Genomic DNA, 25,556 nt, shown 5'->3' on the forward strand with positions numbered 1-25,556 from the left:
CAGGAAAGAGCAGGTGTGAGGGTTATGATTTCTCTTTCCAGTCTCAGTTTCTACGTCTGCAAAATGAGGGGCTGGATCGGATTTGGCCTTTAGCAAGATAGGATCCCAGGGCCCTGACTTACTGACTGTCTAGGACCTACTGGTTCTAAGGCCAGGCCTCCAGAGCCCACAGGTTCCAGGGCTGACCTCCCACGGTGGGTCATGCCAGGGAGCATCCCCAGCCCTGTCTGTGCTGTGGCCTATGGGGTGGCAGCGGGTGGGCGGGCGGTACCTCACAGAGGAAGGTGAAGATGCCTTGGTGCTCCTTCAGGAGCTTGGCGATGGTGAGGCTGCCGCGCTTAACGCCCCCCAGCGGGTCGAAGAGCAGGTCGCGGTTGAGGGTGCCCTTCCGCTCCTCGGTCCACACGTCGATCTCCTCCTGATGGTAGGCGAAGGTGCAGTTATCCCCGTACTTACAGTCCTGCTTGTTAATCATGTCTGCAAAGAGGCAACAGGACACGTTCCGCCAGGCGGGGACAGCAGCCCGCAGCACCCTTACCACCCCGCTGGGGCCTGTGACGCTTTGGCCCCGTGAGCCGGGGTGGGTTTGGCTCCGCCCCAACACAGGTGAGGCAGAGGCTGCTGCACCCCCTGCCAGGACTTGACAGAGCTGTAAAGTCCTTTCCAAACACCAGGTCCCCTTCTGCACTCTGCACCTGCAGAGCACGGCAATCACTCCTGCCCCAGTCACGCCACAGGACTGCTTTTGTAGAAGTATACAAGTCTCTAAGTAAATATAAGGGGTTTAAAAACAATTATTCACCAAGAAAATAACACCACATGGTTAAGAGCATGTACTTTGGCGTCAGACAGAATTGGGCTAGGATTCCTCATTACTCCCCGAGCCTCAGCTGTCTTTTCTATGAATGGAGGAGACTGGGTTGTTAGAATCAAGTGAGATAATAAAGATCCTGGCAGCGGCGTTGGGCATGGTGGCTCATGCCTGTAATCCTAAGACTTTGGGAGGCTGAAGCAGAACTGCTTGAGGCAAGTAGTTCAAGACCAGTCTGGACAACAGATCGAGACCCCATCTATACAAAAAAATTAAAAATTAAAGAATAAGCTGGGTGTGGTGGCATGTGCCTGTACTCAGCTACTCAGGAGGCTGAGGTGGCAGGATGGCTTAAGCCCAGGAGGTTGAAGCTGCAGTGAGCTATGATAGCGCCACTCACTCCAGCCTAGGCAACAGAGCAAGGCCCTGTCTCATAAAACAAAAACGATCCACCCCATTTCACCTCCAACTAGGAAAAAAAAAAAGAAACAAAATAAAATTTCTGGGGGCTGGGCTGTCTAGAGAGAGGAAGGCCCAGAACCTGGAGATCTGCTGTTTCCTGGAGTTGGGATCTGTTTTTCTTTCTCCTCCTCCCACTCTAAGGCTGCCTTGTCTCATCTCTCTGCCAGGCTCTTGGCGCACAAGGACAAGCAGACCACAGACCTGGAGGAGTGGGGCAGATCCCTGGGTGGGAGTAGGGGTGGCTGCAAGGGGAAGCACCACAGAGAAGGGCTTTCCAAGATCCAGGCAGTGCTTGAAGGAGGAGCAGAGGGCGACCCGGATCAAAGGGCACAGCGCGTGCGACAGAATCGGGTGGTCAGTGCATTTCGGGAATGGTTAGGGCAGGAGGTGAGGGGTGGATGCGGGCATGCGTGGGCCTTGTTGCAGAATCTGGAATTCATCCCACGGGCCATGGGCAGTGGTTGATGGAGGCCTCCGACCCAAGAGTGACGTCCTTAGACCAGCCAGGCTGGCGGGAGGACAAGGAACAAGTGCAGGGGGCCTGGGCGGGCCACTGCTAGGGGCCGGGTCGGGGGAAAGAGGCAGAGCCTGGGGCGCACTCTCAAAGCCTCCATTTCCTCCTCCAGAGCTGTGAGGCTGCATGCCGGTGAGGATGAAAGGGCTACACTGGGAAGGGCCTAACGATTCATGTCTATTCACGCATCGCCATACAGCAGGACCAAGGCGCTTGGCTGGGACCAGAAAGAAGCAAGTCAGGGACACAATGGATGTCCATTAAATACCAACCAAGCTGACATGAGCCAGAAATGAGGACAGTGACAACAGAAGAGTGACAGAGAGCCCAGGTGGATGGAGCCCTCACCACGTGCCAGTCCTACATGCTTCATGCGGCTGCTGGGCACACCGCCCCACAGGCCCTTGGGGCCCTACAGTGGTAACAGAAGCCGGCTCCCTAGGACTCGTGTAGGCCCCTGACACTCCAGAGCACAGGCCAGTGAGGGGCTCCGGCTCCGGCTGAATGTCGCAAATGTGTTCCGCCTGGCTCTGGAGCTGTTCAGGACAGGAGACGCTCATTCAGATATGGAATGCATCCCAGATGGGACCCAGGAGCCTGAGCCCCAGCTTTCTTACCTCCCATGCGGCCATGAGGCCTACCCCCCGTTCTGTCTACCTGTGATGGGGAGCAGAGCAGCGGCGGCTAAGGGTGAAGGGGCTGGGTCTCAGCTGTGCTGCCCGTCCCGCTGCAGCCCACCCACCTTTGCACAGGTAGTAGGAGCCCACGAAGCTGGTCTTGGTGGGCCTGGGCCGGATCCGCTTCCAGGTTTGGTCCTCGGAGCTCCGGAGCCGGCCGAGCAGGATGTCCCGTTTGCACTTGTGCTCAAGGCCCTCACGGTAGGTGTAGTCGCCAGCCCGGGGGCCTATGGACAGGGTGGACACAGATGACAATTCCGGAAGCAGAACTGAAGGGTGATAGCTGGCAGGCCCATGTGGTGGGTAGGAATCAGCCCCCCTGCTTATATAGCTACCTCCCCTCTCAGGACCTCCTGCCAGCTCCCATCACTCCCTTCCTGGCTACTTGCTCCCTGGAGACTGGGGGCCATGCTAGGGGAAGCCCCTCCAAGGTGCCCATTCTTGGCACCCATCTCCCTGATCTTTTTTTTTTTTTTTTTTGAGACGGAGTTTCGCTCTTGTTACCCAGGCTGGAGTGCAATGGCGCGATCTCGGCTCACCGCAACCTCCGCCTCCTGGGTTCAGGCAATTCTCCTGCCTCAGCCTCCTGAGTATCTGGGATTACAGGCACGCGCCACCATGCCCAGCTAATTTTTTTGTATTTTTTTTTAGAGACGGGGTTTCACCATGTTGACCAGGTTGGTCTCGATCTCTCGACCTTGTGATCCACCCGCCTCGGCCTCCCAAAGTGCTGGGATTACAGGCTTGAGCCACCGCGCCCGGCCTCCCTGATCTTTTTTTGAGACAGAGCCTCCCTCAGTCACCCAGGCTGGAGTGCAGTGGTGCGATCTTGGCTCACTGCAACCTCTGCCTCTCGGGCTCAGGTGACTCTCCTGCCTCAGCCTTTCGAGTAGCTGGGACTACAGGCATGTGCCACCATGCCCGGCTAATTTTTCATTTTTTTATTTTTTTGAGATGGAGTCTCACTCTGTCATCCAGGCTGGAGTGCAGAGATGCGATCTCAGCTCACTGCAACCTTCGCCTTCTGGGTTCAAGCGGGGTGTGTCACCACGGCAGGCTAATTTTTTTTTTTTTTTTTGTATATTTAGTAGAGACTGGGTTTCACCATGTTAGCCAGGATGGTCTCGATCTCCTGACCTCGTGATCTGCCCACCTTGGACTCCCAAAGTGCTGGGATTACAGGCATGAGCCGCCACACCCGACTCATTTTTGTATTTTTAGTAGAGACAGGGTTTTACCATGTTGGCCAGGCTGATCTCAAACTCCTGACCTCAAGTGATCCGCCCATCTGACCTCCCACAGTGCTGGGATTACAGGCATGAGCCACCACGCCAGGCCTACCCATCTCCTTTCTACCATCGCCCTCACTCTCTAATGAGTCTGACCCATGTTAGTGTTTCTCTAGAAAGAAATGTGAAGACAGTGCGTGGCACAGACAGGCCCCAAGTGCCTGCCCTTTTCCTTTTCTGCCCCAGAAGGGCTTCTGTTTTCTGGCACTTATCTCCAGCTGAGACACTGGGATCCTTTCCACCTGGGATCCCAAGTTCCTGAGATTCCCAGCTCTCTGGGGCAGAGGGGTAGAGTCTGTAGGTGAAAGGTTACCTGTCTTGGGGTAGCAGAGCTGGCAGGCCTGCTTGAACTCGTGGGTGGCAGCCAAGGGGTTCTTGATGAGCAAGGCAGTGTTGGGCATGCAGGGCTCTGGCTGTGACAGGAGGAAGGAGGCCATTGTGGGCACAGGAAGATGGCTGAGGACACTGGGGCCAGCCTGGGCACCAGAAGTGGGGAGTACTCTGTGACTCCCCCATCCTACTCAAGAGCAAACCACAGCCCAAGACCCTTTCTCTTCTTCCACCCTCCCAGCCAGGGGAGCTCTTTGTAATAGGGTCCAACAATCTGGAGTATCAGGACCAGACGGGCCATGGGAAGCCCGCAGACTAGTGGGTGACCTGGGTCTTGGCTCTGAGCCTTTCTTTGAAGGCAAGCTGAATCTGAAAGCACAGAAATGGAAGTGGCCCTGATTGCAGCCTGTGCTCATGCCCTCCCCCAATCCCTCAAGCCAACAGCAGATGGGAAGGAAAGCAAGACTCAGAGCGGTTAGGTGACTTCCGCAGGATCGCACAGTTAGTGTGGGTCAGAGTGCAGCCACCTCATCAGATGCTCTCTTTTTTTTGAGACAAGAGTTTCACTCTTATTGCCCAGGCCGGAGTGCAATGGCGTGATCTCGAATCAGGGCCACCTCTGCCTCCCGGGTTCAAGCGATTCTCCTGCCTCAGCCTCCAGAGTAGCTGGGATTACAGGCATGTACCACCATGCCTGGCTAATTTTGTATTTTTAGTAGAGACACGGTTTCACCATGTTGGTCAGGCTGGTCTCAAACTCCACTCCAGACCTTAGGTGATCCACCAGCTTCAGCCTCCCAAAGTGCTGGGATTACAGGTTTGAGCCACTAGTGTCTGGTCCAGATGGTCTTTTTTTTTTTTTTTTTTTTTTTTGAGGCGGAGTTTCGCTCTTGTTACCCAGGCTGGAGTGCAATGGCGCGATCTCGGCTCACCGCAACCTCCGCCTCCTGGGCTCAGGCAATTCTCCTGCCTCAGCTTCCTGAGTAGCTAGGATTACAGGCATGTGCCACCATGCCCAGCTAATTTTTTTTTTGTATTTTTAGTAGAGACGGGGTTTCACCATGTTGACCAGGATGGTCTCGATCTCTTGACCTTGTGATCCACCCACCTCGGCCTCCCAAAGTGCTGGGATTACAGGCTTGAGCCACCGCGCCCGGCCCAGATGGTCTTTTAAACTCAGGACCTGGCTGAGTCTGGAGACCAGGGATGCTACTAATCCGGGGGAAGTCACTTCACCCTCTGAGACTTGAATTCTTCCATCAGACAAGGGCAGTGGTGCCCTCTGTGTGCCTGCCCAGCACATGGCTTAGTGAGGAAGGGCACGAGGCGATCATCTCTGATCCATCCACTCTGCGGTGCCCTGCCGTGGGGGATGCAGCACTCTGCCCCATGCAGAGGGCTCATTCCCCAACTCTAAAACCCACAACCCCCAGAAGGGAATGGGGGCCTGGATCCCCACTCAAGTCACTCACCGAGGGGGCTGGTTTCTGAGCACCGCTGGGGGGACGGTGGTCCTGTAAGCTGGTCTCCTCTGGGCAGGAGAAGACATAGGGGTCAGTGGCTCTGGCTCTGAGAGCGTGAGAGACCTTCATAGGACTTCGCCTTATGTGTTGCTGACTCAGAGAAGCCCGCAGGCCCCACGTCCTCTTCTATTTCGGCTGAACCCCTGACTCTATCCTCTCCTCTCCACTCCCCCGGGGCAAAGACGCCTCCCAGCCTGAGTGTGTCCACACCTTGCTTAAACGTTCAGGGCTTCCTGCTGCCCCTAGGAGAAAGCCCAAGCTTCTTAGCTTGCTCCAGGTCCATGAAGACCAAGGCCCCCACCCAGCTGCTCTGCTCATCAGCCAGCCCTGCACCGTGCCAGGTTAGTGCCTCTGCTTCCTCTGCCTGGCAGGTGAACTCTTCCTTCAAGACCCCACAGACTCACCACTTCCTTAAGGAAGCCTCCTTTGGCCCCAAGGCTGAGTGAAGTCCCCTCTGTGCCCCCATAGTCCTGTTAAGCCCTCTCAGTGGTGAGTGCCCTGGGCTGTGTCTGACTGCTGAAAGCTAGCCCCACCAGGGCCCAGATAAGCTGGCTTCTTCCCTGGGTCCCTGGCACCCAGCCCAGAGTGGTGCTTTGGGAGCTCATACCTTGTGCCCCAGCTCTAGCCTCAGGATCATACCATGGGGTTTCACCAGCTTGGCGACCCAAGGTCCTGGGAGGCTGGGCAGAGAGCACCAGACTGGGAGTCTAGATGCCTAGGCTGTGGCAACTCTGCTCTGCTTGATCTGGAACAAGGCACCCACCCCTCAGGCCCTAGCCCCACACTGTGCTGAGAACTGCAGAGACAGCAACAGAGAGACAACACTTCGCCCTAGATTGCGAAGGGGTGATAGGGATAAACAGATTTGAAACTCACTTCATTCTCCAGAGACCAGAGAGGCCAGAGCACTGTGCAGTCTGTCAAGGGAATGAGGGCTAAACATGCCCACCCATGGCCTTACCCATGAAGGAGTCAGGCTTGTCCAGGGAGCCTCGCGCCGACCCAAAGCTGTCGAGTGCATCCAGCCGGGTCTCTGAGTAGGGCAGCAGGTCCAGGGGGTCCAGTGTGGGGCCCGGGGGATCAAGGGCATCCAGCACAGAGGCAGCCAGCTTCTTGGAGGGGTCCATGACCAAGCCGAAGGAGGCGGGGGGCAGTGGGCTGGAGACAGGGATGGAGCCACCCACCACAGGTGGTAGCAGCGGGGTCCCACCGGGGAACACGGGTATCAGCTGGGGCAACTCACTAGGCACGCCGCTGCCAGACAGGCCACCCTGGACCAGAGACTACGAGGCAGGGACAGAGGGAGGGGTCAGAGGAGGGTGGGACTGCCCGGACCTGGGCAGCATCAGGCACTTGGGGAAGCAAGGAGACCTGCAGCCTGCTCCCCAGCTTCAGCCTGTCCCATGGGGGAACAGGGCTCACTATGGTCCCTTCTGGCCGGACATTCTGCAGCTTCTTTTTTTTTTTTTTTGAGAGGGAAGTCTTGCTCTGTGGCCCAGGCTGGAGTGCAATAGCTTGATCTGCAACCTCCGCCCAAGTTCGAGTGATTCTCCTTCCTCAGCCTCCCAAGTAGCTGGGATTACAGGCGTGTGCCACCATGTCCAGCTAATTTTTGCATTTTTAGCAGAGATGGGGTTTCACCATGTTGGCCAGGCTGGTCTTGAATCCCTGACCTCAAGTGATCTGCCTGCCTTGACTTCCCAAAGTGCTGGGATTATAGGTGTAAGAAGCCGCACACTGCAGCTTCATTTCTGTCCCAAGCAAGTCCCTGCTGAGGCCTCCTCCTGAGACACATGACATGAGCATGGGGGCCTTCCCTCCACCTCTGGGACATGGGGGCTGAGGCAGGAGAGGGGCTCAGTGGAGCACAAGGAGGGCGGTGTGGCTTACCAGTGAGTCCAGGAGGGTGTCCAGCTCTGGGCCAAAGACATCCCCGTCTGAGAAGTCATCCAGGCTCTCGGTGCTGGGGAGGGTCCTGCTGCTGTCCAGGGGGGCCAGCAGGTCCAGAACATGAGGGAACAGGGGCATTGTGGGCGTGGAGGGGAGGAGGGCCGGGGAGTCTCGAGGGTCCACGTAGCAGTCTGCAGATAAGGTGGGCAGGAGTCAAAGGGGAGCACTGCTTGGTAGGGGTAGAGGAGGCGGCCCAGGCCCGGGGATGCTCATCCAACACCTTTCCTTCTTCTCCCAGCTCTTGCCAGGAGCCCTGCCTTCCCCATGGGCTGACTCCACTGGCAGGTGCTCAGGGGTGGTCAAGGAAGGCCACAGCCCCAGAGCGGGGAGGAGCCCTGAGTCCTATGATGTCAACCCCTGGTCCAGGCTCAATGCCTCAATGTCTGCATCACTACCTCCTTCCTCTGGAGTAAGCAATGCCCTTTCCAAGGGAAACTCTTAAAAGGCAATCTTTCCTGGAAGCCAATGAGGAAGAGGAGGGGAAAGGGTTTTGGAAGAGGTGGGGGGTGCAGGTGCCCTGGAGTGAAGGCCATGGGACTGTTGCACGCAGCTGTGAGGCAGCACCCACCTCCACCAGGTTAGGGATGCCCTCCCCTCTCCTTGAGCTGGTCTGTGGAATCCCTCAGGGGCCCCCCATACACAGGGCTGGGATGGGAGGGGCTTGACTCCCCTGACCTCTCAGGGACATCGGGGGTGAGGGACTGAGCACCCCCTCACCCGGGGCCCCAGTTTCTACCTGTTCCCTCGTACTGGGATATTACCTGTTTCGATATCATCTATGGACCCCAATCCATTAGAAGTTCCCTGTGGGGAGAGGGCCACAATGGCTCAGGCAGACATGGCTGGGAAGACCCCGATCCCAGCACCCAGGCCCTAGTCCCTCCCGGGGCTACGCTGTTGACCTGGCACCAAGGAGCACTTAGAGCACCAGGGGAGATTAAAGCCCTCACACGTGGCTGGGTGAGGTTACTCACTCCTGTAATCCCAGCACCTTGGGAGGCCGAGGCTGGCGGATCACCTGAGGTCAGAAGTTCAAAACCAGCCTGGCCAACATGGTGAAACCTTGTCTTCAGTAAAAGTACAAAAATCAGCCAGGCACAGTGGTGGGCGCCTGTAATCCCAGCTACTTGGGAAGGCTGAGGCAGAAGGATGGCTTGAACCCTGGAGGCAGAGGTTGCAGTAAGCTGAGATCATGCCACTGCACTCCAGCCTGGGAAACAGGGTGAGACTCCTGCTCAAAAAGAAAAAGCCCTCACACGTGCTGGATCTTCACCCCTACAGTGCCCAGCAAGGGGCTGGACCAGGAGGTGGGGGCATGGGCTCAGCGGAGCCCCATAGCTGCCCCTCTAGGGAGGGGTGGTGAAGGGAAGGGAGGCAACCCGTGAGCCTTGGCTTCCACCCACCATGGGGCAGGGTCCTCACGCTGGTGAGGGTGGCAAGGTTCTTACCAAGCCCCCCATGCAGTACCATGGATGGCCTGCAGCTCAAAGACAAAAGTGCCACCTCCCTAAGTCCCCAGACTCTCCTCTCCCATGATAGCTCCAGGCCACCCAGGAAGCAGAGAAAGGGATGTAGCCCAGGTGGGATCCCACTGCCTTCCCACTGGAGAGAAGCTGGGCCTGAGCAGGCTCTGCAGGTTGGGCCAAGTTCCCCATCCACTTTGGGCCTGCTTCACTCACCGCTGGGGAAGGCTATCAGGAAGAAATGACTTGCTTTTTGTGAAAAGCTTAGTACGGGGCCTGGCACACGGGAACTGCTTTGTAAGTGTTTTTGGTGTGTGTGTGTGTGTGTGTGTGTGTGCGTGTGTGTGTGTGTGTGTGTGTATTTTGAGACCAAGTCTTGCTCTGTTGCCCAGGCTGGAGTGCAGCAGCTTGATCTCAGTTCACTACAATCTCCACTTGCCACGTTCAAGCGATTCTCCAGTCTTGGGCTCCAGAGTAGCTGGGATTACATGCGCATGCCACCACACCCAGCTAATTTTTGTATTTTTTTAGTAGAGATGGGGTTTCACCATGTTGGCCAGGCTGCTCTCAAACTCCTGACTTCAAATGATCTGCTCGCCTTGGCCTGACAATGTGCTGGGATTATAGGTGTGAGCCACCGTGCCTGCCCTGTGTTTATCGGATGCATGGCATAAGTTTCTGAGCCCCAGGTATCAGGAAGTTGGGCTGGGAGAGCTGGTGTTTTGTTCTCCAGTTCCTACGCTCTGACTTCCAAGCCATGGCACATTCTTCCCTGTCCTGAACACCCTCGCCTGCACCTCTTGAGACGGAGTCTCACTCTGTTGCCAAGCTGGAGAGCAGTGGTGCGATCTTGGTTCACTGCAACGTCCACCTCTTGGGTTCAAGCGATTCTTATGCCTTAGCCTCCCAAGTAGCTAGGACTGCAGGTATGTGCCACCACGCCTAGCTAATTTTTGTATTTTTAGTAGACAGGGTTTCACCATGTTGTTGGCCAGGATGGTCTTGATCTCTTGACCTCGTGATCTGCCCGCCTCAGCCTCCCAAAGTGCTGGGATTGCAGGCGTTAGGCACCATGCCCGGCCTATAATTTCTGGTTATAAACCATGAGCGCTATAAAGGCAGATCATTACCTGCCTCCTTTGCAGGCTGGGAGGTCCCTGAGGGCAAGGACGCAGTTATCTCAGGCCCAGGGCCAAGAACATTTTGTGGGCCTCCTTGTGCAATGAATGAAAGTGCTGCAAAGCTCTGGGGCAGGGGAAGCCTGCTGCTGCCTCACTGTGTGATGCTGGCCACGTCCCCTCTTCACTCTGTGCCTCAATTTCCCTTTACAAGGTGGAAGGACCTCCAGCTCCATCGGTGCTTTTATAGTCCATCCCTCACTTTCCAGAAAGCCTCAAAGTCTACGTGAGCAGCTCCTGTGTGGGGGGCAGGGGTCTGAGTCGTGTGCCGGGCCCTGCCCAACCCCCAGAATGAGCCAGGCCTGACTAGGGTTCACAAGGGTCTCGGCCTTTGGGAGGAGTCCCTAACTCGGGACAGCACAGCAGCTCTCAGCAGTTACTGCCCCTGCATTTCCTGCTGGGTGCCCTGTCCTGAGCTATCAAGCACTTTCCTCCCTTGTTCCCGTTGAGGGATGGAACACCCCCATTGCAGAATGCAGACTCTGAAGGACCTGCCCAAGGCTGCAGGGCACACTTGGGCTCTTCCTTGTCAGACTCCTCAGTCTCAACTGCCCCTCTTCAGCAGAGTCACTGGGCCAGGGAGAGCAGGAAGGATCTCAGCAGGGACATGCCCTTGAGCTAGGCTTTGAAACACGAACAGACAGGGAAAGGCAGGGTGGGAAAGAGGAAGACATTTGAGGCCCTGGGGCCTGAACCTGCAGAAGGGCTGGTGAGAAAAAAGGCGACACAGCAGGAAACGTGAGGTGGGAGAAAGAAGGAAGGTGCGTGGGATCAGGCTGTCGAGAGCTTGTGCTGGCCGGGGTCCGTGAGTGAGGGTGCCCCCGATGGCTCCCCTGCAGTGACCACTTCTGCCAACAGGAGCCATGGCCTGTCCCCATACCCTGCGCCTGTGGTCACGGGAGGTAGCTCCTGGGGAGGCGGAGGCTCCTGGAGCCGATGCCTGAGGTCATTTACACCCAGAAAGAGTGAATCCAAACCTCTCACGATACATAAAACAAGACAGGTTGGTTCAGCCCCATCCTACCTGATCTGCCGCGCCAGCTGCAGTGCCATTACTGAGCAGAGAAAAGGTTTCCAATTCCTGCCAGAGAGTGAAGAGAGGTAGGCAGAGGTAAAGATTCTGAAAAGATGCTGAAGGTCCCCTTAGCCAGGGCAGCAGAGAGGCCCTAACACAGGCAGCTGGGCCCTGCAGTGCCCCCAAGAGTCCCTGTCCCCAGGCCTGCCAGGAATCATCTGCTCTGTCTCTCTGGGTCAGATTCTGGGGTTTTCTTCCTCTATCCTTGACCTGGGCAGAGGCCCTCCCTGCACACCTCTACTGTGTGTCAGGCATCGTGCTAGGTGCTGTCTCAAACATTCTTTTATATATTTATTAATTTAAAAACTTTTTCTGAGACAGGGTATCACTTTGTCCCTCAGGCTGGAGTGCAGGGGTGCAATCTTGGCTCACTGCAGCCTTGACCTCTGGGGTTCATGTGATCCTCCCACCTGAGCCTCCCAACTAGCTGGGACTACAGGCACGCACCACCACATCAGGCTAATTTTTGTATTATTATTATTTTTTTTTTTGTAGAGATACGGTTTTGCCAAGTTGTCCAGGCTGGTCTCGAACTCCTGGGCTCAAGCAACGTGGCAGCCTTAGCCTCTCAAAGTGTTAGGATTACAGGCATGAGCCACTGTGCCTGGCCCATTCTTTATTGGGTTTTGTTTTTTGTTTTTTTTTTGAGTTGAAGTTTCACTCATCACCCAGGCTGAAGTGCAATGGTTCAATCTCTGCTCACCATAAACTTTACCTCCTGAGTTCAAGCAATTCTCCTGCCTGAACCTCCTGAGTAGCTGGGATTACAGGCATGCAACACCATGCCCAGCTAATTTTTGTATTTTTAGTAGAGGTGGGGTTCTTCCATGTTGGTCAGGCTGGTCTCAAACTCCTGACCTCAGGTGATCCACCCACCTCAGCCTCCCAAAGTACTGGGATTATAGGCGTGAGCCACCACGCCCGGCCCATCCATTCTCTTTCTTTTTTTTCTTTCATGACTACTTTTGTGCCACCATTCTCTCTTTTTAATCCTCCCTTGAGCCCTCTGGGGTGGGCACAAACTATCTTCATCTTCCGGATGAGGAAACCAAGGTGGAGAGAGATGAACTAACTTGCTCAAGGTCACAGCAGAGACTCTACAGTCACGAGCTTTCCTCCGTGCAGCTTCCTGGCCCTTGGCAGATGCCAATGAATCTACGTGGACCTGAACCAGCCAAACAGATACCGACACTTCAAATTTGCACCATATGGGGGTTATCTGAGAACATAATGCTGAAGGAAGCCAGTGTCAACTCAGGCCACCTCCAGGTGATTCAAGTCAGCCAGCACAGGGGAGGGAATGGTTTTCAACAGCTGGAGTCTCAGGTGAACTAAAAGTAATAGCTGCTCTCTCCTTCTCCAAAAGGTTCTAGGGCTTTCAGCCAACACACAGGGAAGGTCACCTGCTGTCACTCCCGTCTGTCCTAACTCAGCCCTGCCCACCCTCACCCACCATCCCCACAGTGCCTGGTCCCTCCCTTCAGACCTCCTCACATCCACACTGACCCTCCCAGGGTCCTGAGTCACCTACCTGGGGCCTCTTATATGCCTTGCGAACTCGCAGCCCCAGTTTCTGGGCCAGCTCCTGACCAAGCTGAGTCACGCTTTCATCCTGCAGGGGACGAGACGCAGGACGGTGGGTCAGTCTGCCTGGGCTCACAAAGCTATGCTCCTGGACACCTGTGTAGCCCTGCCAGGGGGAGGTCATGGTCACCAGGATCATGCTCTTGTTTTTTCTTTTATTTGCAGGTGGGGGGAAAGGAATCATTTTGTTATTTATTTATTTAATGAGCTGGAGTCTCAACTCTGTCGCCCAGGCTGGAGTGCAGAGGTGTGATCTCAGCTCACTGCAACCTCCACTTTCTGGATTCAAGCGATTCTCCTGCCTGAGCCTCCTGAGTAGCTCGGATTACAGGCACCAGCCACCACGCCCAGCTAATTTTTGTATTTTTAGTAGAGATGGGTTTTACCATCTTGGCCAGGATGGTCTTGATCTCTTTTTTTTTTTTTTTTTTTTTGAGACGGGGTTTCGCTCTTGTTACCCAGGCTGGAGTGCAATGGCGTGATCTCGGCTCATCGCAACCTCTGCCTCCTGGGTTCAAGCAATTCTCCTGCCTCAGCCTCCTGAGTAGCTGGGATTATAGGCACGCGCCACCATGCCCAGCTAATTTTTTGTATTATTAGTAGAGACGGGGTTTCACCATGTTGACCAGGTTGGTCTCGATCTCTCGACCTTGTGATCCACCCGCCTCGGCCTCCCAAAGTGCTGGGATTACAGGCTTGAGCCACCGCGCCCGGCGGTCTTGATCTCTTGACCTTGTGGTCCACCCACCTTGGCCTCCTGAAGTGCTGGGATTACAGGTGTGAGCCACTGCTCCTTGACTGTTTTTATTTAATTTAATTTTTTTTATTTATTTATTTTTTGAGACGGAGTCTTATTCTTTTTGCCAAGCTGGAGTGCAGTGGCACAATCTTGGCTTACTGCAACCTCTGTCTCCCGGATTCAAGCAGTTCCCCTGCCTCAGCCTCCTGAGTAGCTGGAACTACAGGCGCACGCCACCATGCCCGGCTAATTTTTTTTGTTTTTTAGTAGAGATGGGGTTTCACCACGGCCAGGATGGTCTCGATTTCCTGACCTCATGATCAGCCCACCTCGGCCTCCCAAAGTGCTGGGATTACAGGTGTGAGCCACTGCGCCCAGCTCGCCTGTTTTTATTTTAATATTATCTTCTTATTTCTAAAATTCAGCAAGCAACAGTGTCACTGTAGAAGGAAGAAACATTACAGGGAGAGCAAGTGCTTCCTGGGTCTCCCCTCACGCTAGGCTTCTCCAGTGGGGGAATCACACTCTGTTGGGCTGATGTGTTTCTTTAGGGCTCTTTTCTAGGAATGCATGCATGCAGACCTATAAAGAATGCTTAGTTCTGGTAGGGCGCGGTGGCTCATGCCTGTAATCCCAGCACTGTGGAAGACCAAGGTGGGCAGATCACCTGAGGTCAGGAGTTCAAGACGAGCCTGGCCAAAATGGTGAAGCCCCATCTCTACTAAAAATACAAAAATCAGCCAGGCCTGTTGGCTGGTGCCTGTAATCCCAGCTACTTGGGAGGCTGAGGCAGGGGAATCACTTGAACTCAGGAAGCAGTGGTTGCAGTGAGCCGAGATTGTGCCACTCACTGCAGCCTGGGCAAAAGAACGAGAGCCCATCAAACGAAAAAAAAAACCTGCTTAGTTTTGTTTTGTGGGGATTATCTCTTTCCTTTTTTTTTTTTTTTTTAACAGGAATGGGGTCATGGGGTCACATTATACCTACAGTTCTACAACTTGCTTCTATCACCAAACAACATCCTGCAACTCCCAGCAAGTGAGGACTCACACACAACCACATCCAGCTAATTTTCATATTTTTAGTTGAAACAGGTTTCACTCTGTTGGCCAGGATGGTCTTGATCTCTTGACCTCGTGATCTGCCTGCCTCAGCTTCCCAAACTGCTGAGATTACAGGCATGAGCCACTGTGTCCGGCCCCATCATCTTTAAAATCAAGATAATCACAGCATCTACCTCTTAGGGTTATTGCCAGGATTAGGTGAGTTAATACACACAATGCGTCCCAGCAGTGCCTGACACCCAGTCAGAGCTCAGAGAAGGGGAGTTAGCGTTAACATCAGGATCTGCAACTCCATTTCACAGAGGAGGAAGTTGAGACACACAAGGATGCGATGGCTGGGCCCAAGTGAGGGCCAGAAGGGTTAGATGCCTGGCCTCTGAGCAGGCACTGGCGTGGCTGCAGAGCCACACTCACGTGGGGCAGGGCGAGCGAACACCGGCTACTGCACTCGTAAGCCTCCTTGTGGCGTCCCAGTTCATTGAGAGCACGCGCCTTTCGGAACAGAGCCCGGATACTCTCGCTGTCCAGGCCCAGAGCCTTCTCGCTGTCCTCCAGCGCCTTCTCATACAGGCCCTGCCAGAGGGAATCAGGCGGTCACTGGTCAACACCTCTTACCTTCCCTCCCCCAGGCCTCCTGCCCCTGCCTAGCAATGAACACGTTTCCCTTCCTGGCAGAGATAGAGGAGCTTAAGTCTTGGGTCAGGGACAGAACTCTAGGCTCCAGGAATAAGGAAGTGCTCTGGTGTCCAGCCTCTGATCAAGGGTATCTGTGTGTCTAGCTGATGCGGCTGCAGTGGGTATGGGCAGGACACGGCAGAGAGGGGCCTGAAATGGACAACCACAAACCTGGTCACTCAAACACGCCTATTTCCATCTCTGCCTTTGGTTCAGAATATGATGGGCTGAGAGTAACAATGGCATCTCTAAGAGGCAGTGAGACCATGAAGGCAGCTCTGTGTGCAGAGTATGAAGGGTTAACCCTGAGGCATAAGGGAGCCATTTATCCAAGAGTCCATTGGATGGCAGAGGTGTCACGGGGTCCTCTAGAGAGCCTGCAGCAGAGCCTCCCATAGGATCTCATGAACCTGAGTCAGTGGGTGCACAGGACAGGGAAGAGGAGGAGGCTGCAGCTCTGAGGAGAGGAGGCAGGGGAGGAGGAAGGGTCTGAAGTCTGCAAAGAAACAGTGAGGAGGCTGAGGCTATGAGAAAGAAGGGGAGGCCAGGTGGGAAGAGCAGGGGAAGTCAGACTCCCACCAAGGCCCAGGGTCACCCCATGATTCTAACTTACTTCAGCTGGGGTAGGGCTAGGGCATCAGTATCATTTTTTTTTTTTTTATGGTTTGTTTGTTTTTTTTTTTGAGATGGAGTTTCACACTTGTTGCCAAGGCTGGAGTGCAATGGCACCATATTGGCTCACCGCAACCTCCGTCTCCCAGGTTCAAGCAATTCTCCTGCCTTAGCCTCCTGAGTAGCTGGGATTATAGGCATGCACCACCACTAATTTTGTATTTTTAGTAGAGACAGCGTTTCTCCATGTTGGTCAGGCTGGTCTCGAACTCTCAACCTTAGGTGATTCACCCATCTCAGCCTCCCAAAGTGCTAGGATTATAGGCATGAACCATCACGCCAAGCCAGTATCACTTTTTTAAAAAAAACTTTTTATTAGGCATCCATACTGTTTTTTTGAGTTGGAGTCTCACACTGTCGCCAGGCTGGAGTGCAGTGGTGCAATCTTGATTCATTGTAACCTCCACCTCCCAGGTTCAAGCGATTCTCCTGCCTCAGCCTCCCGGGTAGCTGGGATTACAGGTGCTTGCTACCACGCCTGGCTAATTTTTGGTATTTTTAGTAGAGATGGGGTTTCACCATGTTAGCCAGGATGGTTTCGAACTCCTGACCTTGTGATCCACCTGCCTTGGCCTCCCAAAGTGCTGGGATTACAGGCATGAGCCACTGTGCCCAGCCTATGCATCTGTACTTTTAAAAGCTCTCCAGCTAGGCCGGGCGCAGTGGCTCAAGCCTGTAATCCCAGCACTTTGGGAGGCCGAGGCGGGTGGATCACAAGGTCGAGAGATCGAGACCATCCTGGTCAACATGGTGAAACCCCATCTCTACTAAAAATACAAAAAATTAGCTGGGCATGGTGGCACGTGCCTGTAATCCCAGCTACTCAGGAGGCTGAGGCAGGAGAATTGCCTGAACCCAGGAGGCAGAGGTTGCGGTGAGCCGAGATCGCGCCATTGCACTCCAGCCTGGGTAACAAGAGCGAAGCTCCGTCTCAAAAAAAAAAAAAAAAAAAAAAAGCTCTCCAGCTGAGCATGTTGTACAGCTGAGATTGAGAGTCCCGGGAACAGATAGTGAGATTCTGACAGGAGGCTGGAAGGAGGCTGGCCCTGTTTATGGGCTCACTGGGGTAGGAACCTGGCTGAACTGGGCATCCGGGGGTGTAGTGATCAGGGCAGCAGAGGAGGAAAGGAAGGAGGGTGCCAGGCTCACCATGGTGAAGTAGCAGGCGGCCCTATTGACATGCAGCTTGCACAGCAGCTCCCGGGGCAGGGCCACCTGGTCAGAGGCAGCGTAGTCGGCCACATTCAGCCCTTCCATGTACTGCACCAGGGCTTGCTTATAGTCCTTCTCCCGGAACAGATCATTGCCCTCAGCAAACAGATTCTGCACCAGCTTGAGCAGAAAGGCCTGTTGGGGGCAAGGTGTATAGGCTCAGGACCTCATGAGCTCTGGCCCCAGCCCTGGCACCCGGCCCCAAGCCTCTCCCCTGGACATCTCTGCCCTTTGCCTTTGCTCAGCCTGGCAGCTGACACTCACCTCATATTCTTCTTGCTTTAGGGGTAGTGTTGACCTAGCAGGAAAAGAGAGCACGAGGTCTGGGTGAGCCCAGTGGTCCCAGCTTCATGGAGATCCAGAGCTATTCCTCCAACTCAGACCTCAGCCATCACCTTACGGACTAGGGTGAACAGACAGCGGTTTTCTTCCCCTAAATCATTACCATGCAGGCCTTCCAGTTCTGATGGAAGGACCTTCATTTTCCTTGGGGCCAGACAGCCGGGCTTTCCCAGGTACAGGTGCTGAGGAAGAAGAGACCAACCCCAGCCCCACCTCCATCCTGGCCCCAGCTCCAGCCCCACCTCCAGCTTGGCCCCAGCCCCAGCCCCACCTCCAACCCCAACCCAACCAGCCCCAGGCCCAAGCCAGCCCTAGCCCAGCACAGTTCTAGTTCTACCTCTGGCTCTGGACCCACTCCCAGCCCCAGCCCCAGCCCCAGCCCCTGCTGGCCATCCTCTGCTGAAAAAACCAGCTCTCTCCTAAAGAAGAGCAGGCATTCCGAGCCCTTTCTCAGCTACATGAGGGAAGGATGGAGGAGACACGCTAGGGTCTAGGAGGCCTCCGGGACTAGAAAAGGACAAGAAGGGGAAAATCAGACTCTGGCCCAGGCAGGGCGGAGGAAGGCTCCAGTTGCAGCTAAAGGCCAGGAGGGAGAGGATGGCACAGGAGCTGCTGTAGCAGGAGTGGCAGGGACAGGAGTAGGCAGGAAAAGGCAGGAAGCATGAGCATTGTCAGGGAATCAACATCTAGCATAGGACCCAGGAAGGACCACGCCCCATCAAACCTAATCCAAGACCACAGGCCCACAGACACTGAGGCATGGGGAGTCTACCTCAGGCCCCTCCCCTGTCCACTTCCACATAACACACACGCCCCAGCCAATGCTAGGTCTTCAGTGAGCCTGTCAGCCCCTCATGCTGGACTCAACAAATCATTCTAGGTATGAAAGAGGGTGTCAGCCAGGAGAATTGAGGTTCATCTCTCCGATGGGCTCAATGGCCAGGCTGGAAGGGAAGCTGGGCTTTGTCTCTCGGCCCCTCATTCCACAGAGGAAAAAACAGACACTCAGAGTGGCACAGGGATTTGCCCAAGGTCACGCAGCAGGAAGGCATCGGAGGCAGAGCTGAGGGTATCTTTCCATTGCCTGGAGATGCCGCCAACACCTGGGCAGGAAAGAGCAGCCTAGGCTAGTGCACGAGAGGTGGGCAGAGGCATGACGCCAAGAGGTCTGTTTGTAAACGTGCATGTGGAAGGCGTCCCAGTGTGACATCAGGGCTCACCAGCCCACCTCTCACTTGCCTCTCCATGGCTGGACCCCAGCCCTGCCCTCCCTCCCTATACTACTGCAGTGTCCATCCCCTCTGCTGCCCCCACGGGGGACCCCATCACTGCCCTCCTGGCCTCCTACCTTCAGCCTCCCCTCTTCCAGCATTGGCTCCACATGTAATAAGTCATGCCTGGTCCTAAGACATCTTAAGGTCCTCTGCAAGCTGGAACCAACCCACCTGTCCCAATTCACTTATGCTCTCAGAGTGTGCTGTGCTAAGCACATGAAGCACACATGTACCAACAGAGTGTAGAAGGAGTGGGGCCAAAATAGCGGGACTGGCATGAAAAGCGGCAATTCCCCACGTGCTTCCTGCAAAGCCTTAGGAGGCCAACGGATGGGAGGCTGCCCTGTTGCTGGGCCTTCTTAGCACTCCCCTTTGGAAAGGAGGAGGTGACAAGAGCAAACATTTACCCCAAGTACCAACTGGCCCCTTAACCCTCACAATGACCCTGTAGGGGAAGTGGGAGAACTGGGCTGGGGACCCAGCTCCGCAGACATCAGTGACTGAGGCTGGGGACACAGAACTCTTCTTACAGAAGATAGCAGTGGTTGGAGTCACCTTGTTCACCAGACTGGCCCCTAATAAACTTGGATACTTCCCCAAAATCAAACCCTCGCTCCCCAAAATGGGAGAGGACCAGCTGCCCATGAAGAGAGATGAGCTGGCAGCAGCTCTGATGACCAAGCCTGAGAAGGGTTTGCAAACTCCCAGCCATGGCAGCAAGGTGGGATTGGCCAATGGCCCAGGGAAAGGGTGCTACACCTGGGGCCATGCTTGAGCTGCTCCCCGATCACCTAATCAAATCAGCCCAGCACAGGATACCATCTGGAAGCAGGCAGGAAGTGACTGCACTGTGGGCTGAGGAAGGAAAGCGTGTTGTCAATATGAACACTCACTCTGTGAGAGCAGCATGGATACCGAGGGCATGTGAAAAGGGATCCAGTCTGCAGTGACGTGGGTGAGAAAAGGCAAGGGGTGAGAAAAGGCAAGGGGGTATGCTGGGCACAACTGCATGCACCTGCAATCCTGCTATTTGGGTGGCTGGGGTAGGAAAACTGCTTGAGCCCAGGAGTTTGAGACCTGCCTGGGCAACATAGGGACATTCCATCACAAAGAAAAGAAAAGGCAAGGAGTAGCCAGGTGCTGTGGCTCACACCTATAATCCCAACACTTTGGGAGGCTGAGGCGGGTGGAGGTCAGGGGTTCGAGACCAGCCTGACCAACATGGTGAAACCCTGTCTCTACTTAAAAATACAAAAATTTGCCAGGCATGAACGCCTGTAATCCCAGCACTTTGGGAGGCCAAGGTCGGTGGATCACCTAAGATCAGAAGTTTGAGACCAGCCTGGCCAACATGGTGAAACCCCGTCTCTATTACAAAAAAAAAATTAGCCAGGGGTGGTGGTGTGCACCTGTAATCCCAGCTACTTGAGAGGCTGAAGCAGGAGAATCACTTGAATCTGGGAGACGGAGGTTGTGGTGAGCTGAGAGCATGCCATTGCACTCCAGCCTGGGTGACAGAGCGAGACTCCGTTTCAAAAAAATTTAAAAAAGAAAAGGCAAGGAGAGTTTTACAGGTTTGTATGGGAACAAAACTGGGGCGTACATAAGGGTATACAGAGGCAAATTCCAGTTTTACGGGGAGCCCTATTTAAGAAAAAGAACACAAAATTATGAACACAGGATTGCAAGAGTGCATGCCTTTCAGGGCCTCGGAAGGGGCCTGTGCAAGTGAGAGGACACAAATGCCTACGCTTCATTAGTGCTGTGATAAATATGCCTCTGAGAATCTATTTAAGAGGAATAAGTAAAAAAGGTTACTCAAAATATTGTGTGTAAAAAAAGAGAAACAACAAGAAAAAACAAATGTAGCATGTGGTGCCCAGAGGCATACAATGAAAAGAATGTGGGCCATGTGCAGCAGCTCAGGCCTATAATCCCAGCACTTTGGGAGGCTGAGGTAGGCAGATTGCTTGAGGTCAGTAGTTCAACACCAGCCTGGCCAATATGGTGAAACCCCATCTCTACTAAAAATACAAAAAATTAGCTGGGCGTGGTGGCACACGCTATAGTCCTAGCTAGTCAGGAGGATGAAGTAAGAGAATCACTTGAACCCCGGTGATGGAGGTTGCAGTGAGCCGAGGCTGTGCCACTGTACTCCAGCCTGGGTGACAGAGTGAGACTCCATCTCCAAAAAAAAAAAAAAAAAGGCCGGGCGCAGGGGCTCAAGCCTGTAATCCCAGCACTTTGGGAGGCTGAGGCGGGTGGATCACGAGGTCAACAGATCGAGACCATCCTGGTCAACATGGTGAAACCCCGTCTCTACTAAAAATACTAAAAATTAGCTGGGCATGGTGTCACCTGCCTGTAGTCCCAGCTACTCAGGAGGCTGAGGCAGGAGAATTGCTTGAACCCAGGAGGCAGAGGTTGCGGTGAGCCGAGATTGTGCCATTGCACTCCAGCCTGGGTAACAAGAGTGAAACTCCATCTCAAAAAACAAAAAACAAAAAAAACAACAACAAAAAAAATGTGAGTTTTGAAGTCAACCAGGCCTGGGCTAGAATGCTATTCCTCAATAGCTCCATAACTTTAAACAAGTTGCTTAACCTCTCTGAGCCTCAGCTGCAAAATGGAAATAAGGCTACCTACTTTACTGGGCTGTTGTGAAGATTAAATAGATGATGGATTGGCAGGGCACAGTGGCTCATGTCTGTAATCCCAGCACTTTGGGATGCGGAGGCAGGAGTATCACCTGAGCCCAGGAGTTTGAGACCAGCCTGGGCAGGACGGCAAGACCCTCTCTCTAAAAAAAAATCAAAAAATTGGCCTGGTACAGTGGCTCCCGCCTGTAATCCCAGCACTTTGGGAGGCTGAGGCAGGCAGATCACAAGGCCAGGAGGTCGAGTCAGCCTGGCCAACATGGCGAAACCCTATCTCTACTAAAAATACAAAAATTAGCCTGGCATGGTAGCACATGCCTGTAATCCCAAGGTACTTGAGAGGCTGAGGCAGGAGAATTGCTTGAACCTGGGAGGCAGAGGTTACAGTGAGCCGAGATCATGCCACTGCACTCCAGCCTGGGTGACAGAGCAAGACTCTGTCTCAAAAAACAAAAAAATTAGCTGGGTGTGGTGGTGTGCACCTATGGTCTCCTACAAGAAAGGTGGAGGCAAGAGGACTGCTTGAGCCCAGGAGGTCAGGAGCACCACTGCACTCCAACTGGGGCAAGAAGGAGAGACTCGTCTCAAAGAAGACACAGATGTGAAGGTCTCAGCACAGAGATTGAGATTGTAAGTGCTCCACAGAAGGGACTATTGATTTATCAGAAGACTCATGCAGCCATGCAAGAGAATTAACAGGGAGTGCAAATGTGAAGGGTGAGGGTTTAGAATTATCTACTGGACAAGACCAAAGGGTAACCAGGGCCAGGGACCGTGTGTGTATGCAGAGTTCACGCCCTGACCACGCCAGCCCTGTCCTGGCTCCGGTCACCTCCCCACACCCCAGCGCACACAGGAGCCTTGGCAGTAAAGACTCAGCAGCAAGAAAAGGTAGCGCTGGGAGGGCATGACTCTCAGAGAACCCACCCCTGCCCTCCCAGCCGCCCCACCCAGCCCAGAACCACGTGCAGGCTTACTGAATGAATTGCAGCCCCTTCTCGATGTCCGCCTTCCGTTTCTGCCTCTCCATCAGTCTCTGGGGGAAAAAGCACAGTCTATCACTTGGTCAGCAAGAGCAGGGTTGCCATCTGCCACCCCCTTTACGGGGCCTGTGATTGGGTGCTCTCACTCCCACTCTCATTCCCTTTCCCAGGTTGGGAAAGGAGTCCCTGAGGGCGACGACCACCCTGAGGGCACTATCCTCCATACCCACAGTCCCCTAGACTCTGAGATTGAGTGATGCCCTCAAGGAACAAGGGCATAGAGGCCACCTGCCCTTTCCCACACAGGATTGAGCTACAATACCACATGGGACACCTCAAGTTCAAGGAAAAACTTTTTTTTTACCCAATCTGGAGTGCAGTGGTCAGTGGTATGATCTTGGCTCACTGCAACCTCCGTTTCCTGGGTTCAAGTGATCCTCCTGCCTCAGCCTCCCGAGTAGCTGGGATTACACCACCACCCTGCCTGGCTAATTTTTTTTTTTTTTTTTTTGAGACGGAGTTTCGCTCTTGTTACCCAGGCTGGAGTGCAATGGCACAATCTCGGCTCACCGCAACCTCCGCCTCCTGGATTCAAGCAATTCTCCTGCCTCAGCGTACTGAGTAGCTGGGGTTACAGGCACGCGCCACCATGCCCAGCTAATTTTTTGTATTTTTAGTAGAGACGGGGTTCCACCATGTTGACCAGGATGGTCTCGATCTCTTGACCTCGTGATCCACCCGCCTCGGCCTCCCAAAGTGCTGGGATTACAGGCTTGAGCCACCGCGCCCGGCCTTTTTTTTTTTTTTTTAACCAAGGAGGAAATAAGCTTAGGGAGACCCGGCAATGAGCTGGCATGTGACAGAGGCAGGATTAGAACCTCAGGACATGCTTCTTTTTACACGCACTGGCAGCCCCTCTGTGCACGGCTGATTATTGAGGGGAGACCCCATAAGTGCCCAGGCAGGAGTCAGAAGCCTCAGCCTATTCCCATATAAATAATGAAGAAGAAAACAATTAGAGATATAACCATAGTCGTTATTCATAGGTGATCTTAGTCATTCATATGTGATCTTAGTCATTCATAGGTGATCTTAGTTATTCATAGGTGATCTTAGTTCTTTTACTAATGCCTCTCAGGTCTGGAAGTGTGAACCTGGGGTGACACTGTGAAAGAAATGACCCTAAGGCAAGATGCTTTAAGCCCTCTGTCACGCCTGTGTAAGAACTGTTGGAGGGGGCTGCTGGATGGCGCCTATGCTGCAGCGCCATTTAGCAAGCGGCGGAAGGAGCTGTCAGAGAGGTCTCCTTCCCCAGAGGACCGAGGAGTTAGGAGAAAACTCCGCTCCTCCAAGCGTTTGCGGTAAGCCTGATGGCTGTCAGGGAGCCCCACAGACATCTGGGGGCTTAATTGTCTCTTGTGATGCTGTGCTTCAGCAGTCACGTTCCATGTCCACTCTCATGTTCTACTTCTGCACCTGGTTCCTGTTTTCTTAGAAGAGATAATCAGCAAAAGTAATACAAATCTTAATGTCTTTGTTCTTTCTTGACAAGTATGGAAAAATGCTGATTGCATTATGCTCCTTACCTCATCTTGGCTACTAGAAAGCCTTGGGCCCCTACCTATATGACTTGTGATGTACTTAACCCTATCACTGACCACCAACGCCACAAACCCTGCCCCCAGCTTTGTACTCAATGAAAGTCAGAGTGAGCGGACACTCAGGGCCACTGCTGGACTCCGCACTTTGGTTAGCGGTGGACCCCTGGGTGCAAACTCTCCTTTCTCTATCTGTGTCTTATGTCTTTTATTTCTACAGTTTCTCATCTCCACACCAGCAGAGAGGGGCTCAAAGGACCCTGTAAGGCTAGACCTTTCAGCTGATGGCCCCGGCGATGTCTGCAGGGAGGAATGCCACGCAGCAGATGCCACAGTGCACACATGTCACCTGCACTCAGGCGGAACGGGAACCCCGGCCCAGAGAAGGCCTCCAGATGTGGGGGCCGTCTCAGCTTCCTCCCTCTTTCCACAGCCCACCTTCTGGCTGGTCAGTCCTTGCCATTCAGTCCAGAAGCAGCCTGGGCTGGACCGGTTTGGGGGATGCCAGAGGTGATTCTGACATAGTCGCAGCCTGAAGGGAGCTTTTAGTCCAATAGATAAAGCAGCCCTTGCATTGGTCAGGCCTTGACATGTGCCCGCCACATATCTGTTGGCCTTGGAAGGCCTTGGTTCGGGGCTCTGGACCCAGACAGGCCTGGGTGTGAAGCCGAGTGCTCACACTCACGGTGTGACTTTGGGCCTCTGTCTCCTACCGGGAAAGTAAGGCTAACGGCAGCTCTTGCCGCATCAGCCATGCTGAGGGTTCAGGAGCCACCGTGGACAGGGTGCCTGGCACAGATCAACAGTCCCACAGTCGCAGGAAAAAGTGTCATCAAACACTGCTCTGCCCCTTAGAAAAAGCTCTGCAAGCATTCCCTGGGATGGACATGACTACTGTGACCCCATCCTAGCACAGGAGGCTAGCAGTTGTGGCCCTTGGCTGCCCAACCCCTGCCCAGCAGGCCTCTGGGTTGGTCTCTCTGTCCTTGGCTCCCCTGTCTGTGAAACTAGCCCTCATCTTCCCCATACCAGACTCCAGGCCCAGGCTCCAACAGGCTGCTGGTGGTCTTCCTGCCTCCTGGCCTTCGCTCTCACGATTCCTTCCACCAATGCAGCAGGCTCTGCTCCACCCTTCGACTGAAATCTCACCACCCTGCAGAGCCTAACTCCTGCACCCAGTCTCTCCTGATCCCATTAACTGAACCCATGGGACACTCATTCATCCAATGTTTACCGGGAGTTGGAGAGCCACGGGTGCGGGCAGTGGTCAGTCCTTGCCCTGGAAGAGCACTAGTCTCACAGGGAGGCGAGGATGCACCCAGTTACCACACAGCACAGCCTGGCACCAACTGGGGAAGTTGCAGGAGGGGAGAAGGCCCCTGTGCACCTGACCACCGGCATCACATAGCCAGTGGCCACCAAACCCTTCCACGTTGACCTGGGTCACAATCCCACACCCCCTACCACCACCTGCGGTGACTGCC

The 25,556-nt window shown here is 54.3% G+C and overlaps 1 protein-coding gene across 1 annotated transcript in view; it reads right to left on the reverse strand.

Annotated features, from left to right (window-relative positions):
* The window catches only part of ZC3H7B (zinc finger CCCH-type containing 7B), a 55,286-nt gene that overhangs the window by 14,091 nt on the left and 15,639 nt on the right, over positions 1-25,556 (reverse strand). The window contains exons 2-14 of the mRNA XM_039463246.2: positions 22,469-22,527; positions 17,483-17,516; positions 17,156-17,353; positions 15,074-15,232; positions 12,804-12,884; positions 11,222-11,278; positions 8,318-8,360; positions 7,497-7,687; positions 6,568-6,889; positions 5,556-5,614; positions 4,067-4,166; positions 2,530-2,691; positions 272-477 (exon numbers count right to left, since the gene is read on the reverse strand). Of these exons, the coding sequence (XP_039319180.2) occupies positions 272-477; positions 2,530-2,691; positions 4,067-4,166; positions 5,556-5,614; positions 6,568-6,889; positions 7,497-7,687; positions 8,318-8,360; positions 11,222-11,278; positions 12,804-12,884; positions 15,074-15,232; positions 17,156-17,353; positions 17,483-17,516; positions 22,469-22,521 (1,665 nt within the window). The 5' untranslated portion in view covers positions 22,522-22,527. The remainder of the gene's footprint in view (positions 1-271; positions 478-2,529; positions 2,692-4,066; positions 4,167-5,555; positions 5,615-6,567; positions 6,890-7,496; positions 7,688-8,317; positions 8,361-11,221; positions 11,279-12,803; positions 12,885-15,073; positions 15,233-17,155; positions 17,354-17,482; positions 17,517-22,468; positions 22,528-25,556) is intronic.

The sequence above is a fragment of the Saimiri boliviensis genome, chromosome 21, assembly GCF_048565385.1.
Source record: "Saimiri boliviensis isolate mSaiBol1 chromosome 21, mSaiBol1.pri, whole genome shotgun sequence".
Lineage (NCBI taxonomy): Eukaryota > Metazoa > Chordata > Mammalia > Primates > Cebidae > Saimiri > Saimiri boliviensis.